The following is a 25,988-nucleotide window of genomic DNA, read 5'->3' as shown; positions in this document are numbered from 1 at the left end:
TGTTATTAATTTGGAGAATTTTCTTTTTAACCTTTTCCACCCTGGCTGTCGGGTCACGGCACCACAGCACCGATACCGGGCTGTTTTCTGTTATTAATACGCAACTCAAACTGAAGCTTCGCTCTCCGAAGCTCTAAAATTTTGTTGTGCTTCATTTCTGTCGCGTCTAACTCGGATCAAGAGACAGTTCAGATGTTTTTAGATGAAAACACCAGAGACAAAAAGACCTTGAGACAACACAGCCAGTTTAAACATTTATTTATCTGTACAGCAGAAATAAAACTGGGAGGAATTATAACGGAACAAATTCTAGGAATTAAATATTTAATGCCGTCGTGTGTGACACTTCCTCCGGTGACTTGTTTTACAAACTGGTATCAGGTGATTATTTGAGAGTCAGCAGGTCATTAATTATCCATGTCGTGGTGTCGGGTTGTCGGATACTTAACCTCACAGCCGGGTGGAGGAACAGGAAGCAGAGGATGTCTGGATTCATCCTCCAAACTATCATCACTGCTGTCTGATGTGGTTTTTTATGGAATCAAAGAATTCAAGCACAAATTACTTCGTTAGCTGCTCCAAACTTTAAATTAAAACTTGCAGTGTCTTTGACAGCTGAGCTTTTTCAGTGGAACACCCCGTTCTTGGCGTAGAAGGTGTTCTTCACCACCGACGACCTGGCGCAGGACGGCGTTCGGTAGTCCAACGTGTAGTCACCTGTGGAGGCAGGAACACCTTTAATCTGAGAAGAGAAGAAACTCACTGGAGCAGAAAGATTGATGGGCGCTTTTTAAGAATGTGAGTCTGCAGCGACGGTGAATCCAAACATGTTTTTGCTTAATCGTGGACGTTATTCAATCACTGGGCTGAAATTGGTTCTTAAAATCAATGAATCAAATGTTTGGAGTGACGCTGAGTAAACCTGTCCATCCCAGTTGCAATGACTTGCTGGCTTGTTTAACCAAATGTCGCTGTAGAATGTGTAATACACCTGCCTGTCCACTAGCAGGCAGCGTATCGCTGTGACCTCCTGAGACGTGTCTTTAGTACAACAAAAAAACCATGTCGAAGCCATAGACTTCATATGAAAATAGCCTTATTTTGCAGGTTTTGAAACAATTAAGGTGAGGCGGGAGAGCTGTGATGTGTAATACCACTGAGGGCCACTAGGGCTCGACTCCTGAAAGCCTCCAGAGAATTTTTTTTTTTAAATGTATAACTAGCTTTAATAAAAGATACTGAGACGCTATAAAGGAGTCAGGAGTGAAGCAGACGGTGCATCCGTCTCACCCAGCCTCCAGCCGTACTCCCAGGACGACAGCAGAGGGAAGTCGAACCTCTCCTCGGGTCTGATGCGGCCTCGTCTCTGCAGGTACAGACTCCTGCCTTTCCCCTGCAGAGGAGGTTTTAATTATCTTCAAGGTTGTGCTGGAATTAAAATAGACTTTGCAGAATGAGCCGGTGAGCAGTGAACCGGCTGCACAGTGAAAAACAACCGAGCCGGACATTTTAAATTAGATTAGTGTCTCGTGTGATTTGTACATGCTGAGAGGAGTCCTGATACAGAGACTGTCTGGTCTGGGGAGAAACCGGCCTCATCAAGGGAGGCGCACCGGGCCTCTGCTCCTCGTCCACGGGGGGCACAGGAGGAGGAGGAGGAGGAGGAGGAGGAGGTCACCCTGCCTCTCAGGTGTCCTGGTAACTAGAAACTTGACGGCTCTGCTGGGTGAAGCACAAACACCACATTAGTGTGTATTATCAACAGTTTGCCCGATTCAAGTACAACATTTTTACAAATATCTTTATATATGATGTTAAAGATGAATTCTTTGAGTTGAGTTTCTGTTATAAAACTAATGATTATTACCAGCACAGACACAACTAAACCAAACTAAACTAAACTAAACTAAACTAAACTAAACTAAACTAAACTAAACTAAATCAAACCAAACTAAACTAAACCAAACCAAACTAAACTAAACTAAACTATATAGTGTCGACATCATGACTTTAATCTTAAAATGGTATTTCAACTTCACCCCTCGACATTTCAACTTTATTCTCAAGATTTCAACTTTATTCTTGACTTTATTGACTTCATTTTAACATTTTGACTTCATTTTCAACATTTGACTTCATTCTCGATATTTTGACATCGTTCTTTACAACTTTACCTCATTTTAACATTTTGACTTTATTTTCATTATTTTGACTTTATTCCCAAAATGTAAAATATCCTTTAATCCTTAAAATGGCCCTTTAATCCTTAAAATGGCCCTAATACTCCACCGTACGATGATAATCTCACAAAACGCGATTTTATGTAAACAGGCTGATTGGTCAGAGCTTGGAGGGGGCGTGGCCGCTCGCCTTCATGCGCATGCGTACTGTACCGGGCGTTAACGGGCATCTCGCCTCAGCAGGTGTTGACCTCCATCTCAGGTTGTCAATCATGTTCACAACTTCGAGACAGGACGACGCGGATTTTGTTTAAAACACGGAGACAGTGAATTGCGGGAACAGTGAGTGGTCAGGTGCGTTTTTATTTCTTCTTTTTCCTGATTTCCAAGTTTAAAGTCGGTAATAACGTTAAGTTGATCTTATCTTAGCTTGCTAAGGAGCCTATCTTGGTGTAAAGAGTCTTTTCCGCTTGCCAAACAGTCGCAGGGCAGATTTCTGCTCTGCGGCTTTGTGACTGAACAGTTTGAGAGTGATATATATCATCTTTATTTGAGCGAGAGTGATTTATCTGTTAAAAGTCCAACGGGCAGAAGAGCGGGAAAAATAAAAACACCCGCTTTCGCGCGTGAACGACATCTGTTCGTACGCGCATGCGCGAAATAAAGCGCCATCTCTCCAGCAGCTGTGAGGGCGACCAGTTTAATCAATACACCATCAGCCACAAAAAACTACTAACGGTGAGGCATTAAAGGCAAACAAGGAGTGTAACGTCCAGTTGTTGTTCACAGACATGTTGATTGATGTTAACGGTCAGTTTGGAGGTTGGAGTCTGTTATTTTTGAGTGTTCCTAATATTTTGGCCGCCCAATTCATTTTGGTGGGGAGGGAGGAGGACAACATATAAAGTCGATGGCACTATTAATAGGCTTACATAAGGTTAAAACAAGGCAGGTTTAGTTACAACTCTGGACTAATGGAAGATGGAAAGTAAAGGATTGATATTTCTGATTGATTAAATACTGAATTTAAAATGTTGATGGGCCTGTCGTACTGGGAAACAACAGATGAACATGTCATTAAATACCAGCCCAGAAGAAGTTAGACAAGCTCCAGTATAGATATTATTTAAAAAAAAAAATGGAAATGGAAATCTGTGAGAGCCAGTTTAAATGGTTGGGAGGGTTGACGTGGGTCAGGGGTCAGAGAGGTCAGACAGGGTCGCGAGTGGAGCAGCTCACCGAGGCTTAGCGGGCAGCGGTGCTGGCTCGGTGCTGGTGTTCCCGGGACTGTCGCAGGTCGGGTAGAGATTGGCGTAGCGGCTGTTCCAGGCCAGACGGGTCAACATCTCCTTCCGGACCTGCTCCCGGTAGCAGTTCTGGTTCTGGGTGGTCAGCAGGCCTCGCATTTTCTTGCCACGTAAAGTCTCAAGTTAGCAGCTCAACGTTTACCACTGAACAGTTGTTCTGTCAACTAAATCTTTCGCTTGAGTTTTGTTTGATTGTTTTTCTTTCTCGGCGGCAGGTGAAGTTGTGCCAGAAACCTTGTACCCATGTTACAATGGTACCAGTTCTGGTTCTCCTCCAAAACAACCGCCTTCTGCATTGAGTTTGAGAACGTACACGTGTTTTCACCGCCGCTCTAAAATACTTCACGAGTTTCTTTCCATACATTTTTAAAGGAAAACCACAAGGGTTGAATATTTTCTGAAGCGTCTGCAATACAAACTGATGTTCAAAGATAAACATCTAAGACAGATGAATCTTGGTTATGAACGAGATGTGTGTCATCAGTTATGCTGAAAATTAAATTAAATTAGTAAAATCCAAGATATCTGAATTTACCTTTTGTAGTTGCTGAAGCAGAGCGCTGCACCACCAACCTCTCGCTGTGGGAATGAGCAGTGGGTCAGACAACACTGTAACACAGGGAAACACCAGACACATGGGCGTAACCACGGCACTATTGGGGGGGGGGGGGGGTGTTCCCCCCAATACTGAGAAAGGAACAATCTGCCCACCCACCCCCATCCCCCCCACCCAGCCTCCCCACCCCTCCCAACATAGAGTAGAAAAGATGTTAAATATATTTTCCAAACCAGAGCCAGAACCAAAGTTGTGTTTTTTTGTGACATTTGTTTTGACATTTCGGACCACATGTTATTATAGTATGACATCTCTGTAATTGGAAACTCAGTGTGACTGTAATGTAGAAGTCACGTGACTTGTGCTGGAGCTTCTATTTAGAGCCCGTTTGTCGGTGGTATCCTCGTTTACGGCCATACCACTCTGAACACGCCCGATCTCGTCTGATCTCGGAAGCTAAGCAGGGTCGGGCCTGGTTAGTACTTGGATGGGAGACCGCCTGGGAATACCAGGTGCTGTAAGCTTTTGCTCCCCTTCTCTCTTTTACAACCAGCAGAGGGCGCAGTTGTGCCTCTTTGCATCGTCCCACATCGGATGTGCTGGTGTCTCTGCATGTACAGATGTCACTGCTGGAGTTTTATACTTCTGTATTTCTGATTGATTTAATTATGGTTTATGACCAACATTTTTTGTCATTTGGTACAAATAGGATAAAATAATAAAAAAAAATTTACCTCCAATTTAAAGTTTTAGCGCATTCTTTCTCGGCTGAGACATTTTCTCTCGTCTCAAGTGACTCACACACAAAACATTTTATTTCCGTGTTTGAATTTTTTTTAATTCAGCCCACTACCTCCCTACACTTTTGTTTTATTGAGAAATCTGCAGCACAATGTGTACGGACAAAATAATCCACATTAGCTGCTGGAGGGGCCAGATTTGGTCCACGGGCCGCTATTTTCCTACCAGTGATGTAACGTCGAAATGAAATCACTCTGAACAGATACCTAAGCCCTGTTACATTTTCTATATTTATCTATTCTTTAATTCTATAATGCATGTATTAAAAAAGGCTTTTGATGAATCAATGTCTACAAAATTGTAGCCGCGTATTTGAGTCTTTTCAAGAGGACTGAAGTCCAGACATTACCTTTAATCTGACGATATTAAATGTATTTTGACTGCAGTGACCTGAACAATGACAATGTGGGAACAACAGTGTGTGTGTCTCCGGTGGGCGGGGCCCCCTCCTCCCGTCCGTCCCTCCCTCCTCCGTCCTGATTGGCCGATCCCTCAGTCGGTCAGGGGGGTTTAAAGACGGTGGGCTGATTAAAGTGGATTATGAGGGGCAGCGAGGGAGAAAGAGTGTGCTGGCATCACACTCCCGTCACTGCGGCGATGGCTTCACCGTGGAAACGCTGCTGCATCCTCCTCCTCCTCCTCCTCCTCCATCTGCAGTCGCCTGCCTGCCTCCACCGACGACCTGCTGACGGGTAGGTGGAGAGACAGAAGCAGGCAGAGGTGTAGTTTTACCTTCATGACTGCTGTCCTGACTCTTTTAATCTTTGACTCTTGACTCCAACATCACTGAGGTGTTTCATCACGTGTTTTAAAGCTGCATGAAATGTGTATATTTATTTGGCTTTTCACCTTTGAGTCCTTGCGGCTACCGTGTTGTCAAACCAGACGTCTACCTCCACATCCAGCTGACAGAGCGTGACCATCATCTGAGGTGTGTTTGGATCCACCTCATTAATCCAAGCCGTCTCCGTTTAGCTTCACCAAAGCCTGAGAAAAAGCTGCTCGCTGATGCTGAACGGGACCGTTAGCGCGCCGCAAAACCCAAACTAGGACCTGAAAGAGGCTAAAAATCTCTGCAGTGCTGCAGAGGTGGTTTCAATTCTCTGAGGACAAACCAGAGCCAACAGGGAGACTGAATACTGGACTCCAACCTGTACGGCATACGAATGTTTTAGCAATTTAGCATTTACCCATTCTTGAAATACAATTTTGTGCATGTCCTTAACTGATTTTGTGATTTGCAGCAAAAACAAAACAGCTGCTATTATTTTTTCAGATGTCACTAACAAGATCAAATAAAATGTTTTGTTTTATTTGCACTGCATTAAATATTAAATTAAACAAAAAGAGATCAAAAAAAAGGTGCCGCAACGTGTTACTAATATTTGCACAATGCTAGCTGCTCTTACTTACTGTGACCAGCAGGTGTCACTAGTGAGGTGGTTAAATAGAAGGTTAGATTAATGACTTGCTGAAGAGAGTACTTCATGTCAGGAGGTGGAAAATCGGCGCGTGGAGGTCGGGGTGGTGGAGGGGTGTGTAGCGCGTCTGGTTTTCTGTCTTGTCGAAGACCTGAAGTTAATATTCCCGTCTTTAACAATCATCTTGCTTCTGCTATTATATACGAAGCCTTTTAACCATTAATTTGCCACAGCTACAATCTTTTCCTAAACTTAATGGTTCAATCTTGCTTCTTTGAAATTTTTAAAAATTTCAATAAATTAAAAAAAAAAAATGTGGGACGCGTTACCGATGCTTTTATTACATCTCCCTGTATTCTCGTCTAAACCGATAAAACCTGCAAACAGACGACTTAAAAAAAACATGTTTAAAAAGTTGCTTTTTGCAGAGGATTTTACTGAGACTAGTTGAATGGGAGTCTATGGAGCTTTTTGGAGCTGACCTCTAGTGGCACTCGGTGGTATTGCAGCTTTAAGGCACTTTCTGCATCGGCCTAATTTCTCAGACCTATGACCAGATTATGATTCATACCAGTCATCAACTCTCCGTCACTCCGTGTCAGATTGGATCCTGTTTCTTGTTCCTGTAATCCTGATGGTTCATGTTGGTCGTTACCTGAACCTCCAGCCAGTAATCCCATTATAAAACAAAGCACCTGTCACACGGCTTTGTCCGCATTTTGGATCCGCCTGCCTGCTTTCCTGACGCAAAATCCACCTTTTTAGATTTGATTTGATCAACACTTTTTGTGGCCCCTGATTACATCTCCAGCATGCTAATAAGTCTTCACGAGGCTGAATGCAGCCTGAGATCCTTTGGTGTGTTAGTAATTCCTGGTCAAAGTTAAAACCAGCGGTCACTGAACCTTTGGAGTCCCAATTCCTGCTAAATCAGATTCTCTTGAACACATTTAGTTTATCTGGCGACGGAGGCGACGCGAACACGACTCCGGCAGGACGTTTAGTTTTTTTACAGTGTGCAGCTGCTACCGATGGAGAAGCTGTAAAATCTCTCCTTTTGGCCGACAGCCATCCCATCCTTCACGACCTGCGTGTGTGTGTGTGTGTGTGTGTGTGTGTGTGTGTGTGTGTGTGTGTGTGTGTGTGCGCTAATGATTGTATGATTATGTCATCGGTGCAATCCTACAATCCACAATCCAGCGCTCTGACCCTGCACACAAGAGCAGCTCGACCTTTCCTGTGTGTGGGTTGAGGGGATTGAATGAAGCCGGGAGGATTTGACAGCTCTATTGTCTGGTTTACTGAACAATGTTCACTTATACATTCAGGAAAATATGAAGCACATATATTCATATCTAGACGTATATGTGTGTATATATATATATATATATATATATATATATATACATAACACAGCGCTTGGCTCATTTAGATTAGATTATCCATAGTTGGACGACACTGGCAGATTACTTAGAGTAGATAAGTGTTGCCTGTTAACAACAAACATATTTTAACCCTCCTGTTGTCCTCGGGTCAAAATGACTCGCAGCTGTATTCAACCGAGTTCTATATTTTTTCATATTTTTTGGGATCATTGGTGACGAGGAGGCTGCGAGGGTTTCTTTAAAGAATGATGACCAATGATCCCAAAAGATATAAAAATATAGAAATAAAATAGAACTTGGCTGAACACAGCATTTTGACCCGAGGACAGCGGGAGGGTTAACCCTCTTTTACTTAAAAAAAGACTTAAAGCTTCCAAACATTTTGTACGCTGGATTTCCGACCGGATAAAACAGCGTGAGCCCCGACAGACGACTCTCATTACGACGTAAGGAACTATTGCGGCTGTGATTTTGGCGTCTTAAAAAGGATTCAGGCTGTTTGAATTCAGAGACTTTGTGTTTTTAGACAGTCGTACAGTTTGGAGCCAGAACAGGCTGATGCCATTTAAAATAGGTGGAGGTTGTTAAGGGGTTAAAAACGGGGTGGAAGAAGTACAACCCATAATGCTCCAAATGTTTCTAAAGTAAACAAGTAAGAGTATGTTTGTGATACCGATGCCGAAAGGTTGTCTGACATTTTGATGTCAACTTAGCTAATAAACAATGCAGGCTCCAGGTTAACCTTTAACATGTGAAACAAATACACCTATTTTGAGTTGCTACTTTCCAAAGTCCCGGTTGATGGTCTGTTTTTCCCAGTAGGTCGTTCACAGGCACCAATGTCGACAATTTAATCACAACGCGACGATTTGATTGATATCTCATGTTTACTGCCCTGTCAATCAAATCCGACCCAGACGATTTGTGTCCAACAGATTAACTCAGTTTTAAACTAATAATTTCTGATTTTTCTCTTAAAATTTCAGGGAAAAACAGGTCATGTGTTGAAGCTTTAACCTCGTCGCTCTTTGATCCGCACATGCTCGGGACTCTTTACATAAAACCTGCATGTATTTATAAAAAAACATCAATCAGAGCTGCTGTTTGGTTTTAAGCTGGATTCTAAATCTTGGTCCGTTTTATTTTTCTAATACAAGACTGTGTCTGTAATGCGGGTCAGAGTGGGACATCCGAGCAACAGAACATCACCGTGCCAGACTGATCACTGCCTGTTACCTTTAACACTAATCCATCGGGTCAGAGGTCGGGTCACTAGACTACACAGATGCATTCTGGGTACTTGAAACCTCGCAGGTTCATCCCCTGTCGTTCTCTTCTGTTTTTAATCCTAATATATATTAGTTGAGGATCATTCAGTTTATGTCCCATTATATATTCACCATTACTTTATTGCTGTCTGGTTATTTATAAGTGAAGATTTATTTTGTCTCGGTTGCTTTAACATTTAAAGTAACATTGAACTTTTATTAAATATTTCTTTGGTATCAGTTACTGGTCAGTAAATTAAAATCTTTTGCTGCTCTGCAAAAAGAAAACAACAAGTTGCACCGTATTTCACTTTATTTCGTTATTTGCTTTTCTCTTGACATTTTAGAAGTGACAGCTGCTATATTAATACCCCAAGTTTATTTTTCTCCATTAAAAGACAAATGTTTTTTGTTTTGGCTATATTTTTTCAAAATGAAGTGAAAATAAGTCAGAAATAAATTATAATTATTATTTTTTTTTTTTTTTTTTTTAAACTTAATACTAGTATTTCAGATAATTGATTGATTTTATTTATTCATTTTCCTAGTCTGTTTTCTGGATCACTTTTACCTTCCAGGGGAGGACAAAATATCTTCTTGAAATTCAACATATATATATTTTTAATCAGCTCTATTTAGCTTATTAAACTCTATAAAGCAGATTTCAGAGAAAGACATATTCATAGTTATCAAGAATTAAAATTTGTAAGGACATGACATTGATGAACATCAGTACTGACTCTCCTTTCTCTGATTGACAGGGCTGCTGTCTCTGCAGTTTATGGTAAGATCCATCATCCATCCCGACTGGCTTGATTTTAAATTCTTACCTTGAACCCCAAATCAACACAGAAATACTCCTCAGTCACAAAGAGGAACAAAGCTGAGATAGTAAAGTCACCGTTTTGAGTGATGTTTATTACCCTGAAGGTTATAAAGTAGATCTGTTTATTTTACGAGACAAGAAAATGAATCCTGTTTTCTGTCCAGATGGAGGAAACGAAAGGATGAAGACGGAGGAGCGTTTGACGGAGAAACATTTCAGACAACTGCCGGTAAACGCTGAGCGAAAAGATAAATCATTTTTATATTCAAGTATAATGTTACTGATTTCATTCAAACCACCACGAGTACAGTTTATGATGTCGGCTGCAGTTTGCAGCTGGATCTGAACTAGTTTTTGTTCCTGACTAAATGGATGCTGATGGAATCTGTCAGAGAAACACTTTTCCTTTAGAAAATTGCTGACAGAGAAGAAGAACATTTTTGTCCCTCACTTTGTCCTTTTCCGTCCTCCAGTCTCCAGACGTCTCACAGCGGAAGTTACTCCAGACACCAGAAGCTGCACTTCCTTTCACTCCTTTCCAGGTGGCGTAGTCTCCACATTATTAACGTTTACTGTAACACAACAAATCACAAGAATTGTAAAGTTTGAATATTTATTTATATTTTATCACAAATAGCTCATTGTTTCATATTTGATAACCTCTGTTTGATTATTAGTAATTGCTTTGTGTATAGTACTGTATGGTTTTCCAACAATAAGTGTTTTGTAGTCTGTAGCTATTACAGTAATATACTATACGTACGAATGCAAAACTATCTCACACTCTCTATTTGCCTATTTTATATTTGGGACTTTGAAAAGTAGATTTTTTAAATTTATTTTTAAGAAACCTGGTGTGAGAAAGGAAAGTCAGAACAACACTTAGAATTATCTACTAATACTGTTGTCTCCGCCCACCAGGTGTAGCCCAATAATACTGTTGTCTCCGCCCACCAGGTGCTGTCCAATAATACTGTTGTCTCCGCCCACCAGGTGCTGTCCAATAATACTGTTGTCTCCGCCCACTAGGTGCTGTCCAATAATACTGTTGTCTCCGCCCACCAGGTGTAGCCCAATAATACTGTTGTCTCCGCCCACCAGGTGCTGTCCAATAATACTGTTGTCTCCGCCCACCAGGTGCAGCCCAATAATACTGTTGTCTCCGCCCACCAGGTGCTGTCCAATAATACTGTTGTCTCCGCCCACCAGGTGTAGCCCAATAATACTGTTGTCTCCGCCCACCAGGTGCTGTCCAATAATACTGTTGTCTCCGCCCACCAGGTGCAGCCCAATAATACTGTTGTCTCTGCCCACCAGGTGCAGCCCAATAATACTGTTGTCTCCGCCCACCAGGTGCAGTCCAATAATACTGTTGTCTCCGCCCACCAGGTGCAGCCCAATAATACTGTTGTCTCTGCCCACCAGGTGCAGCCCAATAATACTGTTGTCTCCGCCCACCAGGTGCAGTCCAATAATACTGTTGTCTCCGCCCACCAGGTGCTGTCCAATAATACTGTTGTCTCCGCCCACCAGGTGCAGCCCAATAATACTGTTGTCTCCGCCCACCAGGTGTAGCCCAATAATACTGTTGTCTCCGCCCACCAGGTGATGTCCAATAATACAGCAGCTCCGTCCAATAATACTGTTGTCTCCGCCCACCAGGTGCTGTCCAATAATACTGTTGTCTCCGCCCACCAGGTGTAGCCCAATAATACTGTTGTCTCCGCCCACCAGGTGCAGTCCAATAATACTGTTGTCTCCGCCCACCAGGTGCAGCCCAATAATACTGTTGTCTCCGCCCACCAGGTGCAGCCCAATAATACTGTTGTCTCCGCCCACCAGGTGTAGCCCAATAATACTGTTGTCTCCGCCCACCAGGTGATGTCCAATAATACAGCAGCTCCCGTCCTCCGGGTGTTTTCCAACGGGGAGCCGTGCATCTTGCTTCAGGCCCGGAAACTCGCTCTCCGCTTCGCGAAGCAGAAACAGCTGGACCTGACGGAGCGGGTGTTTTCCCCTCAGAACCCGGTCGACACCAGTCAGTCCGTCTGCCGCCAGGACAGTGCCACGTACGTCCACCTGTCTGTTGACATACCTGTCTGTCTGATGTACACACACTTTATGTTACAGGTTTCCAACACGGCTCCTGTGTGGCAGACAGATACGTTTCTAACCTGATCGAATGTTTATTTTCGACAGCAAAATTTGTCAAAACAACACAGAAGACTTGTAAAGTACTTAGAAATGCATTGTGATGCTACAACAGTCATTAAATAACCTGTTTTGTACAAGCGGAGACTCCCCCTTGTGTCACAGTGGAGTAACTGCACCTTCAGAGTTACAAGTTAAAAATCACTGTAACAATGCAGTAAAATCGGTCCTGTTTCACTCATAATTACAAAAATAACGTAACTACTGTGACCTCACACTTGTAGGCGTCACAATTACAGTCCAACACAGAAATAAACGAGGTGTGATTTGTGGGTAACTTTCAGATAGACCCTCTATCTGTTTGTTTTCTGCAGGCTGGTGATGAAGTTTGGTGACATGGAGAATTTAAAGGACCTGTCCATCAGGTGAGTCACCACCTGTCTGCCAATCACACACTCGCATGCAATTTATAGTCCCGCTGTCCATCAGTCGCTGGCTTTAACGTAGTCTACGATGCTTAAATATTGAGCAACAGTTTGGACCGACGGTCTCCTCTCGGCCCGTCTCCTGTCAGTATGCAGCTCTCCAACACGTTTTACGAGTCTTCGGGTCAGTGGTGGTTCTCGATGGACAACGTCTCCCTGCTCTACAACGCCTCCCAGGAGGCCGTGTTCAACGCCAGCGAGGTGTACGCTCCGGCGACGTTCTCCTACCGCTGCCTCCGCGTGAGCAGCCTGAAGCGCTACAACGCCCTGCTGCTGCCCGTCACCGACCGGGCCCACCGCTGGACCGTCACCTTCACCGACTTCCAGGTACCAGTCGGTCGAACCGGCGGACTCACCGACCGATAAACGTGTCATTTCCTCCGTCCACGTCCTGATGTGAAGTATTCTGTCAGCCTCCAGACACAAAGTGGGACTATAGAATATAGATAATATACAAATATATTCCATATTATGTTATTTATATCCACAGGCAGATTTTTTTAAACCAAATTTGATCACATTTATGGCTAAAATAAATGCAAAATACTGATATTAATTCATTTATTTGTAAAGATATTTTACATTTGCATTTGTGGACATTAGAAATCACTGACGGTATCTTCTCCCTCCTCAGATTCAGGCCTTCAACGTCACCGCAGGGAAGTTTTCCCCGGCCAGCGACTGCACCACCTTCATGACGCCGGCCATCCTGATGGGCCTCATCATGTCGCTCATCCTGCTGCTGGTCCTGGCCTACGCCCTGCACATGGTCGTCCACCTGAAACGCATCGAGAACGACGATGAGCACAAGGCCGACTACTTCTCACACAACCCCGAACCGCTGGAAGACTGCTTTGTGGAAAACACCATGGAGAAAGACGTCATGTAGGGGGAGGGGGGGGCCGGGGAGATCATTAGAGACTGTTCACCCATCAGAAAGAAAACAGCTGATTTAATAACTGGCCCACAAATCTCATTTTTCTAAACAAGATATTTCTAGTGTTTTGCAATTTGCCTATTAGGGAATTTCAGTGTCTGTCTTTATAATAAATTTATTAAAAATACAAATAAAAAAAGAATAGTGTTTGGTGTGTGCTGGTCCCCTTCACATCAGTAGTCTTTGATAATTCGACCCGAAGTCAATTTATTGTCACAGAAAATACTGCAGACTCATCGCTTGCGATGCTACCTGTTAGCCACTCAGGCTAGTAGACACATAAAAAGAAAGAAAACGGAATTAAACATTCAGTGAAATGATCTAAACATTGTTGTGAAACAATCACAGACTACCACTGAGGCATCTGAAAAACAAGTATCAAAACAAACACTTTCCACAGACAGAGATCATGAAACTGAACACTGGGTTTCAGCGCATGAACATAGCGGTGTAGTTCCCATTCTGTCCTGGGGGGGGCGGTCTACTGCCGGCAGCAGAATTCAACCCCCAGGATTCAGACAGAAGAAGAAGCAGCAGCTCCTGCTCACATGAGGAAAGTGTTACAGCGAGCTAACTAAGGATTTGTGACGATAACAAAAGGTATTTATGTCAGCGGGTTTTATTTCTGAATCTTCTGCGTTGTTTAGATTTAAAACGCGCAGCTGGAGGTTGAATTCAACTCGCCATTTTAACGGGTTTCTGTTCCGGTTAGCAACTGGCTGATTAGCATCAGGCTAACCGTTGTCGCTGCCAGGCAGTCCCACCGGGTCACGTGGGGGGCGGGGCGACGCCACCAGCCGCTGACCTTTGACCTCACCTGTTCGCTTTAATCCCCCTTCAGACCCGCTGCTTTTTGGAGCTTCATGTTGAACCACCTCTCCGCTGCTCTCGCGCTGTTATCCCGCCGCCTGCCCTCCTCCTCCTCCTCCTCCTGCCGAAGGGGGACTCTGACCGGAGCCCGCCGCCTCCTCGGTAGGATGGAGGCGGCCGTGGTGAGGTGCCTCCCCGGGGAGCCCAAGCTCACCATCTCCTTCTGCGTGGACGGCAGCCACAAGCACATGCTGCGGGAGCAGGCCGAGGCGCTGGGGAAGGTGCTGGCCCGCATCTCCAACACCGTCGCCAAGAGCCAGGGGAAGGCGAAGAAGTCCAAGAAGAACCGCGGTCAGCAGCCGAGCGAGGACGCGCGGCCCCCCGTGGTGAAGCTGTTCCGCGGCGGCGGCGACGAAGAGGTGCCGGACACGGTGCCGAACTCGGAGGCGTGGCAGGACGGGGCCGTGCTGCAGGTGGGAGACGTCCGGTACTCGGTGCAGAGGAACGCGCCCACCTTCACCGCCGCAGAGCTGCCGGTGTCCCTCCTGGCCGGGTTCCCCGTCTGCCCCAAACTGGAGGTGGAGTTCGGGAACCTGCAGGACTGCGAGTTCGCCTGGTTCCGAGAAAACGGCTCCGACACGAGGTAGAAACAAACAAACACACAAAACAAAATGAAGCTTTAAAATGTCTCATTCAATAATCACACAGACGGATCAGAGGGTTGAAGGGCCCCGGGGCCCGGACCGCCGGTTGAAGGGCCCCGTGGACCGGTTGAAGGGCCCCGTGGACCGGTTGAAGGGCCCCGTGGACCGGTTGAAGGGCCCCGGGGCTCGGACCGGTTGAAGGGCCCCGGGGCCCGGACCGGTTGAAGGGCCCCGTGGCTCGGACCGGTTGAAGGGCCCCGGGGCCCGGACCGGTTGAAGGGCCCCGTGGACCGGTTGAAGGGCCCCGTGGACCGGTTGAAGGGCCCCGGGGCCCGGACCGGTTATAATGAGGAACGCGTCATGTTACAACGTGATAAGTTGCTCTCGGGTGGAGTTGATATGCACGTTATAAGTACTGCATGCATCGTGAATTAAATTAAAAAATATCAAACACAAAAGCACATAACTCCCTCGGACCTTCAGACGGTAACAGATACTTTATTTTGGAAATATTTTTCACAATAAAAGAGCAGGACTGTGCAGGATACTGAGACTGCCGTCATGAAGGAGTTTCACGACGTCTTTTTTTCCTTGTTTCTCGTTCCAGGCCCGAAGCAGCCGAGGAGGCTCCCGGCCCGGACGGCGGTTGGACTCAGGTGGGACGCCAGCGAGTCCACGTCCCGTCCAATCAGGACATCGGCTGCAGGCTCAAACTGAGCTGCACGCCCAGAGACGGGAGTCGCGGCGGCACGGCCAAAGAGCTGGTGTCGGCCGGGGAGGTGGAGGCCGGGCCGGGCGTGTGCACCTTCGACAACCGCCACGCGTACACGGTGAGGGAGGCGGAGTGGCCCGCCGCCAGGGTGGTGTCCTACAACATCCTCGCCGACGTCTACGCCCAGACGGACTTCTCCAAGACGGTGCTGTACCCGTACTGCGCCCCCTACGCCCTGCAGCTGGACTACAGGCAGAACCTGGTCAAGAAGGAGCTGGTCGGGTACAACGCCGACGTCGTCTGTCTGCAGGAGGTCGACAAAGGTCAACAGAACCGAACGCTCCCGACGGGCTTCTTTAATCTCTCAAGTCATTATCAGAACAAATACTTCGAGGTTTTTAACTCGGGTGGAGTTTGTGGTTTGAGGATAGAAAGATGGATTAATAGATTAATAGATTAATGGATTAATAGATGAATAGAAATGCTCGTGTGGTCGATATTACATTTTCTGTCTGAATGTCTTCTTTTATTTTATTTGTTTTTGTGTATATTGTGTGTCTGTATTTATATTTATTCATCTATTGGTCTTATTTCTTTTTTCAAAAATAATTATTTTTATCGATCTTATCTTATGTCTACGTATTTGTAAATTTAATATTATTGTATTATTCTACGCTCCTGTGAAAACTACATTTCCCCACCGTGGGATTAATAAAGTCTAAATCTAATCTAATCTAATCTAATCTTGGTGTTCTCCGGACTCTTCAGGCGTGTTCGTGGACAGTCTGACTCCGGCTCTGGACGCCTTCGGCCTGGACGGCGTCTTCAGGGTCAAACACAAGCAGCACGAAGGACTCGCAACTTTCTACCGCAGGTCAGATCTGGATGAGATTTTTTCATTTCATGTAATTTTTTTCCCGATTTGAGAAACGTAACTCGAAACCGTCTCTGAACTTTGTGACGCGTCGTTTTGTGTGTTTGTTTGTTTTTAGGTCAAAGTTTCGGCTGCTGAGTCAGCACGACATCGTTCTGAGCGAGGCGTTGACCTCTGACCCCGTGCACTCTGAGCTGCTGGAGAGGGTTTCTGCTCACGCCGCCCTGAAGGAGAAGATCCTGCAGAGGTCCACCTCGCTGCAGGTACCGCTGCTCACCTGCACATCATTCGTGTCCAGTTTTACTTCGACTGTAACTGCAGCAAAGCTCTCAGAGAATTTTACTCTCGTGAAAAGGAGGTTACGTTCTGTGATAGTACGTCTTGTTGTTTTTGTTTTCTTACACTTTTCAGTTTCCAGGCAAATAACTAAATTCAAGTTTTGTTCGTTGGCGAGTAAAAACATTTCTTATCTGGGATTCTGCTGATTTTGCCAAATACATGTTTGTGTGTTAAAACATGGAATAACTTCACTCTGGAGGTTTATAACTGGTAAAAAATATAGAAAATCCATATTTATCCAATAATGCCGATAATCTCGGGTCCATCTTTGGTTTAGTTTGTGATTGGTTTGTTTCTCCTGCAGGTCAGCGTCCTGGAGGACCTGAACAAACCCGGCAGGAAGGTGTGCGTGGCCAACACTCACCTGTACTGGCACCCGAAAGGTAAAAGTCCCTGAACAGCCGAGTCCCACGTTAATATACGTGAATAACAGACGTCTAAAAGTCGGATTCCTTTTTCCGTCGCAGCGGGGAACGTCCGCCTGATCCAGATGGGCGTCGCCCTGCGGCACCTGAGTCACGTGATCGGCGAGGTCGCGCCCGGAGCCCCGCTGGTCTTCTGCGGCGACTTCAACTCCACCCCGAACTCTGGTAACTCGAGAGCCGAGAGCTCGGACCGTTTAAATCGCCCGACTAGCGGGTCAAAGGTCACGTTGGTTAATAACCCGGATGGATCCGGTGAGCTGATCTCTTCCCGTCCTCAGGTGTGTTCCAGCTGCTCGGCGAGGCCGCGGTTCCTCCGCAGCACGCCGACTGGAGCAGCTCCGGTCCGGGGGAGTCCTGCAGCATGGAGCTGCTCTCCGCCTTCCCACCGCTGCTGAGTGCCTGCGGCTGCCCGGCCTACACCAACTACGTGGGAGGATTTCACGGCTGCCTGGACTACATCTTCATTCAGCCGGACAGCATGCAGGTACGTGACACTCCGTACTCGCTCCCGCCGCCGTTGTTCTGGCGGGTCAGGTGATGAACCCGTCCCGATGTTTGCAGGTGGAGCAGGTGATCCCTCTGCCCAGCCACCAGGAGGTCACCACCTACGAGGCTCTGCCCAGTGTGGCGCACCCCTCCGACCACATCGCCCTGGTCTGCGACCTGCGCTGGAACCCCTGACCTCCGACCTCCAAACCCAAAGGCTCAGAGGTGCTGGAGAACCGGGCGACTCCTGCAGACGAGCGAGCTTTTTACGAAGTGTGCCGGCAGGTTTTCACTGGAGAGTCGACGGAAACGTGGACGAGCAGAGAAACGAGCAGAACTGTGTGAAACGACGGCGTGATGAAGCTCATATTTGCCTCATTTACAGTTCTTGATGAACAAAAAATGGATTTTCATGACTGACATTCAAAGAATTAACTGCGCATGTTATTATAAGGGAATAACTTCTGTTGCTGAACAAGAAACGTTGTCGTCAGTCTGAGCTCAAAAAACTAACAATAATGATGCAGTTAATAAATATATATTAACATTTTAGTAGTATTAAGTATCAAGTATTTATTGTTGTCATTATTATGGCCACGTGGTGTTCAGTTTTTTAATAAAGTTTCAGTCTCCAACTTTAACTGTCACACATGTTGGCCTCATCAATCCCACTTTCAAACAGTCTGTCTATGTTTGAAATGACAAAATTAAAATTCACTTAATGAGTCAAAATTGGCAAAAAATATATTAAAAACTTGGTGATAAGTCAAATTTATTTCATATTATTTGACATTAAGTCATTTTTACATCATGTTTTGAAATGTTTTTATTTATCAACTTTAGTTGATCGGTGTGCTCGTGGCATGGAGGCCAAAAAGTGATAAAAATATGACTTGTTTTTTCAAACTATAGACGACATGTTGTAGTGGGATTTTTGTTTTTTTTAAAGTCATGACAAAGGAGGGAATTGAACTTCAACCTTCCAGCTGAGAGACGACAACACCAACCTCTGCACCACTAAACTTCTCAGCACAGCGTTGTGAGAAATCTTTGTCTCACTGTAATCTATAACTTCATCGTCCACAAATATTCATTCAAATGGACCAAAACTGCGCAGACATTCTTTGGATCGTAGATATACGTGTTGTCAAGGAGGTCTGCAGTGATTTTAAATATCTTCCTGTAACGTGTTGTGGATGCAAAAGTTTTTCAATTTCACCAAACGTTACAACTTCTCTAAAAGTTGAATCACCATCAACCGGTGGAATCTGAACCTTTAATATCAACCTTGACTCGGTTTAATAAACCTCACAAAACTTTGCGCATGAAACTGTTGCAGTTTTAATTTGTATTTTCTTTCCATCATATTTTGTAAATCGTGGTTGTTTCTTCCACCTTCCGTCGCCACGCTGTTTTTCTCTGATTGGTCAGAAGTAATAAAGAGGCGGGGCCAGACTGTGTGGCACATACCATTATATGTTATGTTCCGGGTGCCGAAAACAAATAAAATAAAAGCTAAAGAATAGCCTCGGCAGGTGCGACGTTTTTAACGTGTATTTATGATCAATAGAAGATAATTACAAATTGCTGAAACTGATATCTTTTAATTTAGGGAGGTTTGTTTTCAGTTTAGGTTGCGGTCGACTTGACCTCCCCTGAGTCAGTGACAGCAGTTAGAGGCAACCTTCAAGTTTGCCAAATTTAGTCAGCCGGGCCGGAAGCAGAATAATCTTGCCTTTAAAATAAAAGCACATTATTACTTAATTTTTTTTAAACTAAACTTTTTAATTTTCATAGAAATCCTCAACTAAAATTGTAAGAACAACATAAATTCAGTTTGGATGTCAAATAGGATTAGAATTTTTTAATTTTTTTTAAGTATTTGTTTTGTCCCGTAAGGACAACATTGTGTGGAAGGACTTGATTGACTTTTAGTGATTACTGTGTATATTTTAGCAGCGACGATTTTACTTTGGTGGGTATTTATATATAAGTATTTCCAATATTTCAGATTAAGGTTTCCTTTATTTGTCATTTTTACAATGCAACAGTAAATAAATGATGGAGATATAAAATAAAACACATGTAATAAATGTAATAGAAAAAAGTCATATTAAAATATTAAGAGTCCATAAAGTGTATTAGAGTACAGTTAAGCGGTGTCGAGGCAGATTGTGTTTGCTGTGAGCTTCAGAGTCAAACTACCAACTATCATCATATTGTCTTCAGCATTGTAAACGTTGTGTATAAAAGGTTTTGAGCTCCTCCACCTTATTTATTTAGAATTATTTAATTCCAACAATCTATCTTTTCTTTTCTGAAGTGTTGCGAAACCAGTTACTAAAAAAAAAAAAAGTCAAAAATCACGTTTAGTTTAATGTTACTCTTGTTTTGAAAAGCAGAACCGGATGTTGTCTCTATGACGTCGTCTGACTTGACCCCGCAGCGAGCTGCACCGGAAGCCAAACAAGCGACTCTGGGTTTTGAACGATCTTACGTGTCATTCAGAGAGTTGGAGGGATTCAGAAAAGCTGCCGAAGACTTCTCGGTGAACAAATCTCGGTAAATTTGGACTTTTATTTTTATTCCGTCCGCGCGCAGATTAGTGACGTTGAAAGCAGAAAGCGTCACGTGCCAACCGGCGGTTTGGTCGGAGATGAAGGCACGTTAGCCAGCGGAGCTAACCTGAGCTAGCTGCGATCACTGTTTACCATCACGAGACCAAAACACGGAAGTTTGACTGAATCTCTGAAATCACAACTTTCTGTTCACACTTCAACATCTTTCTTTTCATACAAAAGTTGTCGCTGTTTGATCTTTATAAGAGAGGAAAACACCGCGGAGCTAACGCGGCTAGGTTAGCCACCGCTGTTGTTTCCTCCTCACTTCTCTGTTTTTGTTTTGTCTTAAATGAAACATTTAACACCAGCAGGCTTTCTGAGATGATGGATTTAATCCTGTGATAACCTGAAGTTCATTCAGGGATCAAAAACAAACAACCTTCAACAGATCTTCGGTTTCAGTTCTATTAAAGAATAAAAGTTTCATTTCTGCTCTTTTAACCAAAACAAGGACGAGAAGTCATTTTAATCATGAACGTAATAATAATAATAATAATAATAATAATAATAAACTTTATTTGTTTGGCACTTTTCTAAACTCCAGTTTACAAAGTGCTTCACATAAAATAAACCATTAAAAAACAAAACAAGTGAAAACTAACGAGCCTTTAACTACAAAGATCTATAAAACAACCATAAAAACAAATTAAAATAAAAACAAATTAAAATAAAAACAAATTAAAATAAAAACAAATTAAAATAAGCTATAAAAGAAATAAAATCTGTTCTAAGAAGAGATTTAAAGGATGTCACAGACTTTTTGTTTCCTCAGGAGCTCGTCTCCTTCAGTTTGAAGACGTCGTCTCCTTCAGTTTGAAGACGACGTCTCCTTCAGTTTGAAGACGTCTCCTTCAGTTTGAAGACGTCTCCTTCAGTTTGAAGACGTCGTCTCCTTCAGTTTGAAGACGTCTCCTTCAGTTTGAAGACGTCGTCTCCTTCAGTTTGAAGACGTCTCCTTCAGTTTGAAGACGTCTCCTTCAGTTTGAAGACGACGTCTCCTTCAGTTTGAAGACGTCGTCTCCTTCAGTTTGAAGACGTCTCCTTCAGTTTGAAGACGTCGTCTCCTTCAGTTTGAAGACGTCTCCTTCAGTTTGAAGACGTCTCCGGTGTTTCCATCGTCTTTTATTTCTTCTCAGGCCGGCTGTCTGTCATTGATGAACTGGGCCCGCCCCTAGTTACGGTAACTAACGGCATCAGAAGGATGAAGGCTTTGATCCTGGTGGGGGGGTACGGGACCCGGCTGAGACCGCTCACCCTCAGCGTCCCCAAACCGCTGGTGGAGTTCTGCAACAAACCGATCCTGCTGCACCAGGTGGAGGCGCTGGTGAAGGTAGGAAGGAGACCTCCACTCCTCCTGCTGACGGGGTTATTCTGGTCTGTATTGACCCGGCACTGTGTGTGTGTGTGTGTGTGTGTGTGTGTGTGTGTGTGTGTGTGTGTGTGTGTGTGTGTGTGTGTGTGTGTGTGTGTGCAGGCCGGCGTGGACCACGTGGTTCTGGCGGTGAGCTACATGTCCGAGCTGCTGGAGAGAGAGATGAGAGTCCAGGAGCAGAGAGTGCGTATGACAATAAACAACAACAACAACAACAACACACTGTGGACACACAACACACACACACACACACACACACACACACACACACACACACACACACACACAAACTCACCGACCACTTTCACTCTTTCTGTGAAGCTCTCAACGCTGTCGATGTGAAAAGAGTCCGAGATGTTTATTTACATTAAATACAATATAAATGTCCTTCAAGACAAATGCAACATATTCATAAAAACAATAATAATCAGATTAATCAACAGTCTAAACAATCTTCATTTATTTACATTTAAAAAGAGGACTTTTAAGGGTTCTGTGCATTTTATTTCCAACTGTTTCCTCTCAGTTCACTTCGTCCTGAACATTTTTAATCCCTCTGATTTACTTTGAGCGTCAGACTTGATTTGGTTGCGTCCTGATCGTCGTGCTGTTTCTCTCCTCAGCTCGGGATTCGTATCTCTCTGTCTCATGAGAAGGAACCTCTGGGAACCGGTGAGTTTCAGACAAAACAAAACAGACGAGAAGCAGTTTCTGTACCACAACAACAACAACAACAAAAACAAAAACAGACCTCAGATTAACTAAATTAATTCAGTTGGGACTGTTGTTTTGATGTAAGTAATAAAAATGTGTGTGTGTGTGTGTGTGTGTGTGTGTGTGTGTGTGTGTGTGTGTGTGTGTGTGTGTGTGTGTGTGTGTGTGTGTGTGTGTGTGTGTGTGTGTGTGTGTGTGTGTGTGCAGCGGGCCCTCTGGCGTTGGCTCGAGAGCTGCTGAACGTCGACAACGAGCCGTTCTTCGTCCTGAACTCGGACGTCATCTGTGACTTCCCGTTCAAAGATCTGCTGCAGTTCCACCACGAACACGGCAGAGAGGGAACCATCGTGGTGAGAGAACACTCACGTTCTTCTGACTGTTTATTTAAGATCCAAAGAAAAGGAAAGAACATTTTTTTTGATGAAAAATCTCCCGGGAATTTTCCGTTGTTGCTTTACTGCCATCTGGTGGAGTAAGTGAGTATTTCTGGACGTTTTACTGGATTTGACTGCAGCTAATCTGTCTTTGTGTGTGTGTGTGTGTGTGTGTGTGTGTGTGTGTGTGTGTGTGTGTGTGTGTGTGTGTGTGTGTGTGTAGGTGACGCGGGTGGAGGAGCCCTCCAAGTACGGCGTGGTGGTGTTCGAGGCCGACGGCGGGAGGATCCATCGCTTCGTGGAGAAGCCGCAGGTCTTCGTCTCCAACAAGATCAACGCCGGCATGTACATCTTCAATCCCAGCATGCTCAGCAGGATCCAGGTGAGGCCCTCACACACACACACACACACACACACACACACACACACACACACACACACACACACACACACACACACACACACACACACACACACACACACACACACACACACACAGTCACTATAATACACCTTTAATATCCGTCCACGTTGTTATATTCATTATTTTTTATATGGTTGTATCTTTGTGTTGTTTTTTGCAGCTGAGACCAACATCCATAGAGAAAGAGATCTTTCCCGTCATGGCGGGGGAGGGGCATCTGTACGCCATGGAGCTGCAGGGTAACCGCCATCATTATTCATTTTAATGTTTGCTTGAATTCATCTCAGAATTGAACATCTTTATTTGAGCATCGTAGTTTAAAATGAGACTTGTTGACTCTTAAAAAAACAAAACAAGACTTGTCGTGTTAAATTGTGTTTATTTGTGTTTTCATCACGTTTATTGGAAGTCTGGAAGTAAAATATAAAACTCATTTTTTGGTCCATCAGACAAAACAAAACAAAATAAATTAAGATTTTTTTTTTTCATTTATTGTCAATTGAAGAAAAACATTCAAAAATGTCTAATTGACCGTAATTTTTATTTAACAGTTAAAATTGCTGCAAACTGTCAGTAAGAAAAGATTCGGAGCTTTTTACCCTCAAATGTAAAATATAAAAATGTCTTTTAAGATCATAATTTACCCAAAAATTCATGATTAAAGTGCACAAACACCGTCATCTTATTTGAATAAACTTTATTAAATTATAATCAGACACAGTGAGACAGGAGATTTAATATCACCTGTAAAATCGGCCTTTTATCAAACAGTTTCTATTAAACGCAGCGCGACGACGTCGCAGCAGTGAAATGAATGAATATATTATTATATGATCGTTGACCTGTTCTGGTCTCTGCAGCTCACAGCTCCACCAGACGTAAGTGTTCTTCACACCCGAACTCACGTAGTTCTGGAGAGGAGTCGTTTGTAGAGAAGCACCGACGTCAACAACAACAACAACAACAACAACAAACATGTGGAACAAACCTGAAAGTTCTCCAGTGTTCAGATTGAAGGTGAAAGAATCCTGAATGTGTTGCCGGTGCTTCTCTCCATCGTCCTCCGTCTCAGCTTCGTCTGAAACTGTCCAACCACCAACCAGCTGCAGTAGCTCAGCAGTCAGGACCCCCCCTCCTCCACCCACCACCACCACCCCCAGTAGTCCAGGTTCACAGGTCCTCGTCCTTAGTCGGCTTCTTCCCCTCAGAGGAAGTGATTCTGCTCCCGGCAGCTTTTCCCCCCAAAACACTGAATTTTACAGGAATCATTTTAAACATTTGTTTAAAAATTAATTGGTCAAAATTCGATCGAAACTCGTGACCTCGTTCTTCAGTTACACCTGTCGGAGACCGCAGGGGAACTCCTGGTTGTTTCCATGGCAACTAACCGCCGTCACCGTCTGTACGTCTGCGTGTCGTGCGTCTGCCTGTCTTCCTCTCCGTCCGTCCGTCCGTCCGCAGGTTTCTGGATGGACATCGGTCAGCCTAAAGACTTCCTGACGGGGATGTGTATGTACCTCCAGTCGCTACGGCAACACGCCCCCGAGAGGCTACGCACGGGGCCCGGTTTCCTCGGCAACGTCATGGTGGTGAGCGCGGCGCGTCGACACCGCTTACATAATACGCGATGGCGACGATGACGCGTACGCTTCTGCTGCTCCGCAGGATCCGACGGCGCAGATCGGCGAGAACTGCACCATCGGGCCGAACGTCACCATCGGCGCCGGCGTGGTCGTCGAGGACGGCGTCAGGATAAAGCGCTGCACGGTGCTGAAGGGGTCGAGGGTCCGATCGCACTCCTGGCTGGAGAGCTGCATCGTGGGATGGAGCTCCTCGGTGGGCCAGTGGGTGAGTAGAGGGGGGCGGGGCTAACACGGAAGAAGGGGGCGGGGCTTAGCGCAGTGTTTTGGTCTGGTGCGCTGACGAAGGCGTGTCGTCGTGTGGTCAGGTGCGCATGGAGAACGTGACGGTGCTCGGCGAGGACGTGATCGTGAACGACGAGCTCTACCTGAACGGCGCCAACGTCCTGCCGCACAAATCCATCAACGAGTCGGTGCCGGAGCCGCGGATCATCATGTAGCATCGGGCGGAGGAAAAACAACAACAACAACAATAACAACAACAACAGGCGCCTTTTTTTATACGAACTCGACCGAACATCCAAACTGTGCCAGAGAGAGATGACGAGGCGGAAGGAGGAGGAGGGAGGAGGACGGAGGAGGAGGGAGGAGGAGGAGGAGGAGGAGGAGGAGGACGGAGGAGGAGGGAGGAGGACGGAGGAGGACGGAGGAGGAGGAGGGAGGAGGACAGAGGAGGATGGAGGAGGACGGAGGAGGAGGGAGGAGGAACTAAAAGGCTTCTTCTTTTCCTTTTCTTTGTTTCTTTGATTATTTGGACTCTTTTTTTTTTTTGTCGCCCTGCTCGGCTGCAACTTTCCACCAAAAATAAAAACAGACAGCAGGAAGGTTTTCAAACCTTCTGACAGGTCAAACATTCGTTTCCTGAATGTGACGGATGATTAAAAATCACGATGCGTTCACACCACAGGTTCTGGACTGAGTAAATGCAGCGTCGGTCAAAGTTCAAGCGGCTGTAGTTTATGAACTGAATGTTTTTACAGTCGTTGAGTCACGTCGGCGCCTCATGAATGTTCGTCCGGTCACATCTCAGCTACCGTTTCTTTATTCAGAAAAACACTACGTGGTGCAGCTTTAACTACGTCAGGTCTCGGTTAACTTTTCTTTTTATCGTGAGCTTCTCGAACAAGAGTGAACAAAGAAGCGATCGAGATGTAGCGCTACGTTTTACAGATGTTTGAGGGTTTTTTGTTTTTTTCTTGTTGCTAAAAAAATGTCGTTGGCAAATTTTGATGAATT

General features: G+C 44.8%; 4 protein-coding genes and 1 non-coding gene across 6 annotated transcripts; 4 read left to right on the top strand and 1 right to left on the bottom strand.

Annotated features, from left to right (window-relative positions):
* Positions 1 to 271: 271 nt before the first annotated feature.
* Positions 272 to 3,586, bottom strand: LOC138629166 (protein SPMIP1). Its single transcript, XM_069712684.1, is given in 5 exon segments — positions 272 to 717; positions 1,291 to 1,393; positions 1,543 to 1,668; positions 1,671 to 1,719; positions 3,420 to 3,586. Coding segments are annotated over 5 exon segments (537 nt in total). The 3' UTR covers positions 272 to 625.
* An 862-nt stretch (positions 3,587 to 4,448) lies between these two features.
* LOC138629195 (5S ribosomal RNA) lies at positions 4,449 to 4,567 on the top strand. Its single transcript, XR_011311521.1, has one exon. It is a non-coding gene; the product is annotated as a 5S ribosomal RNA (ribosomal RNA).
* A 794-nt stretch (positions 4,568 to 5,361) lies between these two features.
* On the top strand, positions 5,362 to 13,437 carry atp6ap1la (ATPase H+ transporting accessory protein 1 like a). Of its 2 annotated transcripts, none has more exons than XM_069712664.1 (8): positions 5,362 to 5,536; positions 9,680 to 9,702; positions 9,909 to 9,973; positions 10,218 to 10,286; positions 11,623 to 11,813; positions 12,270 to 12,320; positions 12,470 to 12,707; positions 13,015 to 13,437. In XM_069712664.1, exons 1-8 carry the CDS (start codon positions 5,385 to 5,387, stop codon positions 13,267 to 13,269), a joined length of 1,044 nt encoding a protein of 347 aa, XP_069568765.1. In that variant the 5' UTR covers positions 5,362 to 5,384; the 3' UTR covers positions 13,270 to 13,437. The 2 variants fall into 2 exon arrangements, with proteins under 2 accessions (XP_069568765.1, XP_069568764.1); XM_069712663.1 differs by having other exon boundaries at positions 11,593 to 11,813.
* Positions 13,438 to 13,810: 373 nt separating this feature from the next.
* pde12 (phosphodiesterase 12) lies at positions 13,811 to 18,793 on the top strand. Its single transcript, XM_069712662.1, has 9 exons — positions 13,811 to 13,917; positions 14,159 to 14,770; positions 15,379 to 15,806; positions 16,252 to 16,357; positions 16,476 to 16,620; positions 17,001 to 17,079; positions 17,164 to 17,286; positions 17,400 to 17,605; positions 17,683 to 18,793. The coding sequence occupies exons 2-9, from the start codon at positions 14,181 to 14,183 to the stop codon at positions 17,800 to 17,802; spliced, it is 1,797 nt and encodes a 598-aa protein (XP_069568763.1). The 5' UTR covers positions 13,811 to 13,917; positions 14,159 to 14,180; the 3' UTR covers positions 17,803 to 18,793.
* A 1,284-nt stretch (positions 18,794 to 20,077) lies between these two features.
* gmppb (GDP-mannose pyrophosphorylase B) lies at positions 20,078 to 25,339 on the top strand. Its single transcript, XM_069712699.1, has 10 exons — positions 20,078 to 20,169; positions 21,365 to 21,558; positions 21,703 to 21,783; positions 22,224 to 22,272; positions 22,522 to 22,664; positions 22,912 to 23,070; positions 23,273 to 23,351; positions 24,574 to 24,701; positions 24,778 to 24,960; positions 25,061 to 25,339. The coding sequence occupies exons 2-10, from the start codon at positions 21,430 to 21,432 to the stop codon at positions 25,190 to 25,192; spliced, it is 1,083 nt and encodes a 360-aa protein (XP_069568800.1). The 5' UTR covers positions 20,078 to 20,169; positions 21,365 to 21,429; the 3' UTR covers positions 25,193 to 25,339.
* Positions 25,340 to 25,988: the final 649 nt, after the last annotated feature.

The sequence above is a fragment of the Brachyistius frenatus genome, unplaced genomic scaffold (genome assembly GCF_029030835.1).
Source record: "Brachyistius frenatus isolate BFR_SWC_R1_liver_20210118 unplaced genomic scaffold, ASM2903083v1 Contig_111, whole genome shotgun sequence".
In the NCBI taxonomy this organism is placed as follows: domain Eukaryota; kingdom Metazoa; phylum Chordata; class Actinopteri; family Embiotocidae; genus Brachyistius; species Brachyistius frenatus.
This window is presented reverse-complemented; position numbering and strand designations above follow the sequence as displayed.